Source organism: Meles meles, chromosome 15 (assembly GCF_922984935.1).
Source record: "Meles meles chromosome 15, mMelMel3.1 paternal haplotype, whole genome shotgun sequence".
Classification (NCBI taxonomy): domain Eukaryota; kingdom Metazoa; phylum Chordata; class Mammalia; order Carnivora; family Mustelidae; genus Meles; species Meles meles.
The window spans coordinates 61,604,027-61,615,316 of NC_060080.1; the positions used below are offsets into that span (position 1 = coordinate 61,604,027).

The following is an 11,290-nucleotide window of genomic DNA, read 5'->3' on the forward strand; positions in this document are numbered from 1 at the left end:
GTCATAGATGACTACCATTGATAGTTTTTTGTATTATCTTATTAGATTTTTTTCATTGCATATGCCGGTGTTACATTTTTATAGTTTAGAAAAGGTGCATACCATATATATTTTCCCATTAGTTGATCATAATCAAAATTTAGTATGTTAAGCTTTATGGGAACAAAAATTTTTGTTACATTCTAGAGACAGAGTTACCCAGTTTTGATATTGTATATGTAGATAGTGAGGAAGAACACTGTTTTTTTTTTCCCCATAATTTACTGTCATGCATTATTTCATTTGCTCCCCGTAAAGCCCTTTCAAAAGGTTCAAATTCCAATCAGACTTTAAAATTTCCAACCTGAATAGCTTTTCTTGAAGCTGTCCTGATTTCACCAGGGTGAGGTTTAATTGCTGCCCTCTGCTTTTGTTCATGTGGCACATTGTATTAATTATGTTACAGTGCTTCCTCTGTTATCTGCTGTACTGGACTCCCATTTCCAGTATGGGAACAGTGCTTATAACATAAGTACCCAGAAGGGTTCTGATCTATAGAAGGGAGTCTGTAATTCTTTATTTATATAAATTAGCAAATTGTTTTATATAGAACTTTATAGAACATTATATAGAATTCTCATTATATAGAAAAAGTAGAGCCTAAAAATTAAATATGTAGTATTATCATACACTTTGAAAGGTTGCAGACTAAATTTTGAACCTCAGGAAGCTCAATTCAACCTCTGAATTGAAAATTCAGATTTTCAATCTGGAATCTGTGCCCTGTATTCATTCTTTTCTCTATTTAGTTCAGGATGGTTAAGATTATCTGCCACTGGTTGGCTTTTTTTCCCCCTTATGTCAGAGGTAAAACATGTTTAATTCTTCATCACCCCAATAAACCATTGACATGTGTAATATATTTTTTTTCACCCACCTGGGTGACCTGTAAAGAATTTGTGGATCAAATATAAAGAAAGTTTTGCTTCTGTATTTATAAATTTCCTTTTTTTAAGTTGCTATTCTTAATTTTGGTTGCAAAATTCTCAATATTAATATTTTTATAATATGATATTCCTTATCTTGTCATAGACAAAAAAGTAATTTGGAATCTTGGGTTAAAAATGCATTTTTGTGTTTTAGTATATTTAAAGATTTTTTTTTTAATGTTTTTCTCTTAAAGGTATTTCTTGTTCTTGTCCAAGGAACCAGTTTGATTCAGCGACTTATGTCTGTTGCTTATACGTATGATAATCTGGCTCCTAGGTATGAAGTTTTTACATAATTATGTATGTATTTGTACCAAGAATATAGTGCTTTAAAGCTTCATTTTGAAAAAACTTGAAGATTAGCAGAAAAATTGTTAGGGTATTTTAACTCTCATATTGTTCATTCATTTGTGTGTTACCAACATTTTGCCAATTTTATTGTATAATCATGAGTATGCATTTTCAGTGTGTTTGTGTGCACATATTTACATATTGTCTTTAATTTTGTGAGAGTAAGTTTCAGATATCATGACCATTTACCAATAATACTTCGATACCAGGACATTTTCTTAATAATTTGAGTAAAAGACTCAAGTGTAGGAAGTTTAACATTGCTCTGATAGTATTATTTAATGTATAATTAATTAAATAATGTATTATTTAATTATTTAAATTATTTAATTATTTAATGTACACTCAAATCAAATTGTACCATTAATATTCTTTATGACACTTTTTTTTCCCTGGTCTAGGATCCTGTACTGCATTTAGTTATTTCTTCCATTTTCTTTTATCAGGGATACTTTCTTAGCCTTTCTCTCATGATATTGACATTTCTGGGTACTTCAGGCTAGTTCTTTTATAAAGCATCTTTTAATTTAGGTTTTCTATTCTAACAGTTTTGATTGTTCATGATTAAATATACATGATGTATTTTTAGCAGGAGTACTCCATGAGTAATGCGTCTTTCCCAATACATCCTGCTGATGTCAATTGGTCCCCTTATTAGTGACACTAACTTTTATTAGTTTATGTGGTTTCCTGCAGGTTTCTCTACAATAAGGGTACTGATTTTTTTCCCAATTAAAAGTGACCTGTGGGAAGCTGCTTCTCATAAAACTTTTGTTCATTGATTTTTAGCATTCAATGGTGATTCTTGTCTGAATTAAACCTTAAGAAATATTTGTAAAGTAGTGATTTTCTCTTAACAATTCGTTTTATGTTTATTGGTTGACATTCTATTATGAGGAAGAACTTTGTGTTCCTCCCTTTAAATATCAGTTTGAATTCATGGATTTTTTTTTCCACTCCGTTTGTTGTAGTTCATGACTATTAATTACTGTTCACTTTACTCAAATTGGACCTGAGTTTGCCTCCTCAAGCTTGTTCATGTGTCCTTTTGACATATCCTTATTATTTGTGGTGGACGAGAGGAGTCCTTTTTTATTTTACCTATCACTCTAAGATCTTCAAGGCATGTAGTTTTCCCTACCTTAGTCCTGGAATCAGCCATTTCTTTTAGAAGCCCTACTTCCTGATGGTGGGAAACTTCCAAAAATACGGGCTCTTGGTAGATTTGTTACTACTGAGGTTTCCTTGCTTCTAGGTCCTTGGTGAAAAGAGCTGGAAATACGTGTATATGAATGTATTTTGGGCATGTAAATATCCCATTATTTGGGCTACAGTAGAGATTAAAAAAATTATTTGGGCTACAGTAGAGATTAAAAAAAATAATGTTTGAAATTTTGATATAGATAATTGCTGACTAATACATAGGAACATGACTATATGCCTTATAGAATCACGTAAGTCATGTTAAAGTATGTAAAATTAATTTCTCTGTATTCTGTAGGTGTTGCTATTATACTTGAATGATTTATAAAGCTAATGTAAACACGCTTGAAAGTGCTTTGACCTTATTTGTGGTTAATAGCTAATAGCTGTTTTTTTTAATTTTTAAAAAAAAATTTTCTATTGAGTTTAGTTTATTATTATTTTTTTAAAGATTTTATTTATTTATTTGACAGAGAGAGAGAGACAGATCACAGGTAGGCAGGGAGGCAGACAGAGAGAGGAGGAAGCAGGCTCTCCGAGGAGCAGAGAGCCAGATGTGGGGCTCGATCCCAGGACCCTGGTATCATGACCTGAGCCGAAGGCAGAGGCTTTAACCCACTGAGCCACCCAGGCGCCCCTATTTATTTTATTTTTTAAAGGATTTTATTTATTTATTTGACAGAGAGAGATCACAAGTAGGCAGGCAGAGAGAGAAAGGGAAGCAGGCTCCCCGCTGAGCAGAGAGCCCAATGCAGGGCTTGATCCCAGGACCCTGAGATCATGACCTGAGCCAAAAGCAGATGCTTAACCAACTGAGCCACCCAGCTAGGCACCCCTAGCTAAATAATTCTTAACTCTTCCTCTGTGTCCTCACTAACCCATGCTCTGTTATCCCGTATGCCAGGATATATTGAGTTAACAGGGCCGAATCATTCAGTAACTGTTTTAGTTTGCTTTTATTGCATGAGAACTAAGAACTGTTCACTTGACTTGGTTAACCTCACACAAGGAAAAATAAACATGTGGGTATGATCAAGCTGGTTCAGTCTGTGGCAGTTCTCATTTTTCATTCTACTAGTTCCGTTCTTAAAGAACATTTTACCATCTTTGTAATGTGAGCCCACTCCCTTTGCCCCCCATTCCTGTTTTTTTTCCTCTGTGCCTGTTCATGCACCATTGTCTTTTCCATAGGCCCTCACCTTGATTCATATGGTGCTACGTTTATATCAGTTAAGGCAGCTAGAGCATACTTTTTGCCTGTTTTTTTTTTTTTTTTTTAAGATTATTTATTTGAGAAAGAGAATGAAAGAGCTGAGAGGAAGGGCAGAGGGAGAAGCAGACTCCCAGCTGAGCCAGGGAGACGAGGCAGGGCTTGATCCCAGGATCATGACCTGAGTCGAGTCTTAAGGCAGATGCTTAACCAACTGAGCTCCCAGGTGCACCATCAAAAATCTTCTAATGCTACATATTTAAAAAGTGGATGGGTAGGTTGCTGTTGGTAAAGTTGGTTATATCAATATGATAATAACTAAACATAAAGCATGGACACATATGTGATATACAAGTTTTAACTTCTTAGTACCTTTTACTTTTATTTTTTTTTAAAGATTTATTTATTTGAGAGAGAGAGAGAATGCATGTGCATAAGTGCAGGGAGTGGGAAGGGAGAGGGAAGAGAATCTTAACCAGACTCTATGCTGAGGACAGAGCCAGGATACAGAGGTCAGTCTCGCTACCCTGAGCTGACTGAAACCAAGAGTGGGATGCTTAACTGATTATACCATCAATGTGCTCCAGTGCTTTTTTTTTTTTTTTACTTTAATTCAGTAATGTAGATAAGTCTTGTTTTTTGAGATTTTGAAAGGTGTTTTATTAATTATAACAAAGTGAGGATGCTAGAGAGCAGTGCCTTTCCTTTTTTAAACAATTTATTTGTAAGACAGGTAATCCCCATTTATTGGTTTTGCTAAAATGAAAGTTTTTAATACTTTCTTTAAATTGAAGTAATACATTTTTCACTGAAATAACTAAATGTGTGGAGAAAGATGGATATAAAATAATACAGAACTAAACTAGTTTTCTCTACTTTTTAGTAATTTGCTTTTAACCATTTCTGATAGAAATTGGCATTAACAGTACTAAAGGAGGGGTTTTCTACGTTAGAGTATGACTTTATTTTTAAAATTAGAAGTCTGAAGTTTAGAATCTAAATGATTACAACCTTTCTGTTTGTAATACACCTCTTCAGTAAGTCTTTTTTTTTTTTTTTTTAATTATGTGAGAGAAGGCAAGAGAGCGAGCGAGCATGAGCAAACGGGGAGAGGAATGGGAGAGGAGACAAGGAGGCTCCAAGCTGAGCACAGCGTCCCCTGGGGGGCTCAGTTTTCTGACCCTGAGGTCAGGGCCTGAGCTGAAATCAGGTCGGATGCTTAGCTGACTGAACCACCCAGCTTGCCCATCATGAGCATTTCTTGAGGGTTCACTTATTTCAGTTAATACCATATTCACTCAGATATTGTTTGTTAAATCTGAACAGTCGTATGGAGTGGTCTGTAATATTTTACCAGTGTTTCTTTAAAAGATATAAAGACCATAGGAAACATATTTTTCTTAAAATTTATTCTTTTTCTGTGGAGGGTACATTGCATAAACTTTAAAAGATATGTGGTAATAAATTGAGTCATTTATATTTTATTGCTAAAATTAATTAGTGGTGGTGGATTTTTTTTTTTTTTTTTTTTACTTTACAGAGTTTTGAAAGCACAGTCCGATCACAGGTCTAGGCATGAAGGTAAGTAAGGGTTCCACAAAACTAATTTTTAATAGAGATTTGCATAATTAGATAATCTTTAATAATGAACATTTTGTTTTCTTTACAACACAGGCCTTATAGTCATACTTTTTCCTAATTTCTCTTTAGTTTCACATTATTCAATGTGGCTCTTGGTGAGTTGGGCGCATTGCTGTTCTTTAGTGAAATCTAGCCTTGCTGATAGTGACCATTTACAAGACTGGTTAAAGAAATTGACTCTCCTTATTCCTGAGGTAAGATAAAGATTGAAAATCAGTACTATTATTTTTCATATTTTTTATATTATTTGCATTGATAATTTAAAAAAGAGCTAATGGAAACAAGTGGAGATGATTCCATAAATATATCCTATTACCTGGAATGTACTTACTAAACACTCTGAGATTGAGAGTGTTTTGAACTTTGTACATTTAAATGTGAATGTTAACCATAGGAAACAAACTGAGGGTTATTGGAGGGGAGGGGGTAGAGGGATGGGTAAATGGGTGATGGACATTAAGGAGGGCACGTGATGTAATGAGCACTTGGGTGTTAATGTTCAACTGATGAATTACTGAATTGTACCTCTGAAACTAATAGTATGCTATATGTTAACTAATTGAATTTAAATAAAAATGCAAAAAATTATGAACGTAAAATAGTCTAGAGCATTCATATTTTTCTTTTTCTGAAATAAATCCATGATTATTTTGCTTTGGAGTTTTGAAAATTTTTTTCTGGGAAAGACAGGAGTGTTTCTTTTGGTAATTTATATTTTAGAGGAAGCTTCTTTTCCTTTTTCTACTAGAGTGTATCCTCAGTCACAAGAGGTAAATCAAATATATTTTGATTCCAGTGTCAGCACTGAAGGCAGTATAATTGTCACTACCTGTATCTTGATACTACACCGTATTCCTAAATGAAAGAAACTTACTCTTAGAACACTTAAGTGTGTTAAAACACTTAGCCACATTAGTTAAAATAGTTACATCTTCTGTAGGCAGCATTGTCTTAATATATTTAAACTTTTAGTTGAATGCGTATGTATTCTTGTTCTGGCTGTGTCACAGGTAAGGATTTGACACTTGGGCAAGTCCCTTAGAAACTATTAAAATGTTTTGATATAAGTACTTTCTAAATTGCTTCTTGTTCTGAAAATATTTTATCCTTTTATTTAGTTTTATAAATAAATTATTAAGAATATTCTGTCCTTTGTCCCTTTTGTATTTGTTGTTATTGTAGTGTTTGTCTTTTTTCATGTCCATATTTGGGAATTTCTGACATGTTTCTACATAGTGCTATATTCTCTGTGGGGGTACTTTATATGATCAGACTTATGTGCATGAGTATGTGATGAGAACATTGCATTTAAAAAGTATTATCAAACTATGTAACATGTTATTTCTGCTGACATTGATTTTAAGATTAACTTTTTAATACTTAACTCAGACTATCTTTGGAACTTGCTTTTTCATTTAGACGGCGGTCCGTCATGAGTCTTGCAATGGTCTTTATAAGTTATCTCTGTCAGGGCTGGATGGAGGAGACTCAATCAATCGCTCTTTTCTGCTTTTGGCTGCTTCAACATTGTTGAAATTTCTTCCTGATGCTCAAGCACTTAAACCTATCAGGGTAAGATTTTACTGTTTTAGGAGAAGTTTCTATTTCTGCACTTTTTTTGCCCCAAGTTTTTGTCATTGTATTACATACTTGAAATAATTTTGAGTACTTGTTTAGTATGTAATTTTTACCAAGAGAATAGTTAGAGTTCTTAAAGTGACAGCGTTGTGGACGTACTGTGTCCTTGTTACTCCTGGGAATGGAGTTTTGGAAATAGCATTTGTTCTTCCTAAAATGGAATGATAAAAACATCATAAATGTAGCTTTCTTCTCATTCAGTCACATAGATTTTTTTATAATCTTTATGATATTCTGAATTTTTAATTTTTTAAATTTTAATTTTTTCCACTCCAGTGTATATGCCAGCCTTGTAAAAAAGCCTTCTACTACATAATAAATTCAGAGCTCACTAAGTAAATTTCTGGAGTTAGTAAAGCCCCAGAAATATAATGCATTGTAGGATTTACTTTTTCTTCTTCCATATTTACCTGTCATCAATATGTAAGATATTAAAGTGTAATTTATGTTTTAGATTTCAAGACTATAATAATAGACCATTGCATATGGGTAGATAAACTTATGTTCTTTAGGTTTCTTTTGTTGACACATTTTCATTGAATTCTTTGTTTCTGTCACATTATTTAGCATTAAATGTTGCTCATATAATGACTTTTAGGAGTGGATTGTAAGAAATTTGAGGGTATTATTTTCCTGAAAGTTCTCATACTATTCACTCCTGGGTCTAGTTATTCTAATTTTACAGAAGCTAGAAGTGTTCTTTCCATTTTTTGTTGAATTTTGAATACTGTTTATATAGGGACTTAATTTTTTTCATAAGGTCTGTAGTTTCTTGAATGTATTGTAATTATAAGTTAATCCCCTTTTTAAAATGTTTTCACACAAAAAAATGTTTTCACAAAGTTGAAATTTTTTTTTTATAGATAGATGATTATGAAGAAGAACCAATGTTAAAACCTGGATGTAAAGAGTATTTTTGGTTGTTATGCAAATTAGTTGACAACATACATATAAAGGATGCTAGTCAGGTATGTTCAGAAAGTTGTACATTAATTTGTATGATGTTGAATGTGTCATGCACATGTATGTTTATGACTTTGTATGTTTATGACTTTATATAAACTCTTATATTTAAGGGCATTTTAAAATCATTCTATAAGAGTTGAAAATGCCATAATTTTACTATAGTTTTACCATAATTTTACTATAGTTGGACTTTTTTGTTTGCTCTAAATTCCTTTCTTCTTTTTACTTTGACCTTTGTTGAAATGTCTTCATCTGGTACCTGTAAGTAATTTCCTATTTCTTCTGAGTAAGATTTTTAGATAAAAAATGTTACTTGAGGGGCACCTGGGTGGCTCAGTGGGTTAAAGCCTCTGCCTTCGGCTCAGATCATGATCCCAGGGTCCTGGGATCGAGCCCCACATCGGGATCTCTGCTCCTGCTTCCCTTCTCTCTCTCTCTCTCTGCCTGCCTCTCTGCCTACTTGTGATCTCTGTCAAATAATAAATAAAATCTTTTAAAAAAAAATGTTACTTGAAATGTGAAATTTAGACTTTAAATATAAATATACAGTGTTCTGTAATAGCATATAGGTTTGGAGTTTTGGGTATGTAAAATAAAATTGCAATTCAAATAGAATTTATTTTAAGGTTAAGAAACTTTATTTACTGATCTAATTTTCTTAGACTAAAATATTATCAAATAGTTTTTTAAAATAAGTTAATTTCAAAAACAAACTTGCCACATAGGTTTTTTTCTCCTTCATAAATTGAGTAAGCTGAAATACATCTAAGTTTTCTCCAAAAATGAGAAGTACTTTAAGAAGATACATTTAGATATTTAGGAAGTACTTTATTTTAAATGTATTTTAATCCAAGGGTGCCTGCCTGGCTCAGTCGGTACAGCATGCAACTCTTGATTTGGGGGTTGTAAATTCAAGCCCCACAATGGGTACAGAGATTACTTTGAAAGTCTTAAAGAAATGTATTGTAATCTGAGTGCATTTTATACACTTACATTTTAAAAAATCCTGACGTATTTGCACTTTCTACTTTTAAGGAGCAATGTAAATTGAATTCTTAAGTACTTTTTATTTGAGAAATAATTACAAATATTGAATGTGTTTTAATTTACTTGATTTTTCATGAAATATTGGTGTCAAATAAACATTGATATATTTATTTTTTTAACCTTGGGTTGCCCATTTAAGGTAGGAATCTGGGGCACCTGGGTGGCTCAGTGCGTTAAGCCTCTGCCTTCAGCTCAGGTCATGATCCCAGGGTCCTGGATCAAGCCCCACATCAGGCTCTCTGCTCAGCGGGGAGCCTTCTTCCCCCTCTCTCTGTGCCTGCTGCTTTGCCTTCTTGTGATCTCTCTTTCTCTGTCAAATAAATAAATAAGATCTTAAAATAAAATAAAAATTAAAAAATAAGATAGGAATCTAATATTGCTTGCTTGCCAGTCAACATTATTTTTTCTTAGAGATCGGAGTTTCTTTGAGAATCCTTTTAAGTTTTATCTTGTGAAATGTTTCTTTATTTGCTCAGTTATAATGAAAATTAAAATTTTTCTGGAACCATACCTTTAAATTTGTTTAATTATTCTTTTGCGAGCAAGAGCACACACACCAGTGAGGTGGGTGCAGGTAGGAAGAGGGGCAGAGGGAGAGGTAGAGAATGTTAAGCTGGCTTCATGTGCAGCATGGGTTAATCTCACAGCCTTGAGATCATGACTTGAGCTAAAACCCGAGAGTCTTAAACTTAATGATCACTGGACCAGGGCGCCTGGGTGGCTCAGTTGGTTAAAAGACTGCCTTCAGCTCAGGTCATGATCCTGGAGTCCCGGGATGGGAGTCCCGCATCAGGCTCCCTGCTCAGTGCTCCCTGCTTCTCCCTCTGACCTTTCCCCTCTCATTCTCTCTCTCTCTCTCTCTCTCTCTCAAATTAAAATAATAATAACAATATCATCATCATCATCATGATCAAGCCACCCAGGCACCACCTCCCCTTTAAATTTACTTTTTAATTTTTTAAATTTTTAAATTATTTAAATTTATTTTTAAAGCCTAGTTTAAAGGTGGTGTTAAAGACAAACCTTCATGGGTCAATTAACTGATAATATGAACCATATCTCAATAAAATTGTTAAGAGAAAATAATATAGGAAATCTTTATATCTTCTCCATATGTTACTATGACTATTCATAATTTATTACTGACTTTCCATGGATTCTTCTTTATTCTTTTTAAAGATTTTATTTACTTATTTGAGAAAGAGCGAGCAAACCAGGGGGTGAGGCAGAGGGCGAGGCAGACTCCTCGCTGTGCAGGGAGCCTGATACGATGAGGAGTTCCATGGATCCCAGAACCCCAGGAACATGACCTGACCCAAAGGCAGGCACTTAACTAACTGAGCCATCCAGACAATGCCCCTGGATTCTTTTTTGAAGGACTATCAATGATGAGTTTATAATTATCAAAGAGTAGCTGTATTATTTATAAATTAATTAGCATGTTAATGAATTTGGGAAAACCAAATTCTTATTGTTTATAAGGGAAGGATGTTTTTTATTTTAGTAATCTCTGGGTACTAAACACAAAAATCTATATTTGAATTTTGTATTTTCTCTTTGTATTAAGACCACATTCCTCGACTTAGACGCTTTGGCACGACATTTGGCTGACTGTATTCGAAGGTAAAATTTGATGTGAAATTGACAGTTTTATCGTTGAGGAAAGATAAAGGACATAGTTATGTGAACTATCTTGTTTTGTTTGTGCTCTTTTTTGTAGCAGGGAGATCCTTGATCATCAAGATGGTAATGTAGAAGATGATGGGCTTACAGGACTTCTAAGGCTTGCAACAAGTGTTATTAAACACAAACCACCATTTAAGTTTTCCAGAGAAGGACAGGTAGGTATTAAGACATCCAAATGTCTATATGAAATATGATTGAAATTTTTGTTGTTGTTGCATTGTATGGGGTATATTAGATTTTCTGAAACTTGCAAGCATAAAGCTTGCTAGAACCTTATTGTTGATAGGAAAAGTGAACAATGAATAAAATGAACCCTAGAAATATTAATGCTAAGCTTATATGCAGAAACAATTTTAATTCCTATGACTTGTACATAGAAAGACAACCTGTACTACAATTTCTGTAGGGTGGAATATTTTGAATTAATAATTTACACAGAATTAATAAGTAGTCCTAGAGGACCTGACTGGTTTAATGTTTAAGAAAAAGCCCATTTGACATTAAATCTATTGAATATTTGATAACACCTAAGCACTCTGTACCCACAAATGTCTAATTACTCTTTAGATTAAGTTACTTA

At 33.5% G+C, this 11,290-nt stretch overlaps 1 protein-coding gene across 5 annotated transcripts in view; it reads left to right on the forward strand.

Moving 5' to 3' along the window:
• The window catches only part of USP34 (ubiquitin specific peptidase 34), a 233,901-nt gene that overhangs the window by 151,183 nt on the left and 71,428 nt on the right, over positions 1 to 11,290 (forward strand). For all 5 annotated transcript variants that reach the window (XR_006815060.1, XM_045979050.1, XM_045979054.1 and 2 more), the window contains 7 exons: positions 1,163 to 1,245; positions 5,273 to 5,313; positions 5,443 to 5,567; positions 6,793 to 6,945; positions 7,875 to 7,979; positions 10,592 to 10,647; positions 10,745 to 10,865. Coding sequence is in view for 4 of the 5 variants with exons in the window: in XM_045979050.1 (XP_045835006.1) it covers positions 1,163 to 1,245; positions 5,273 to 5,313; positions 5,443 to 5,567; positions 6,793 to 6,945; positions 7,875 to 7,979; positions 10,592 to 10,647; positions 10,745 to 10,865 (684 nt within the window). In the remaining variant the exon portion in view is untranslated. The remainder of the gene's footprint in view (positions 1 to 1,162; positions 1,246 to 5,272; positions 5,314 to 5,442; positions 5,568 to 6,792; positions 6,946 to 7,874; positions 7,980 to 10,591; positions 10,648 to 10,744; positions 10,866 to 11,290) is intronic.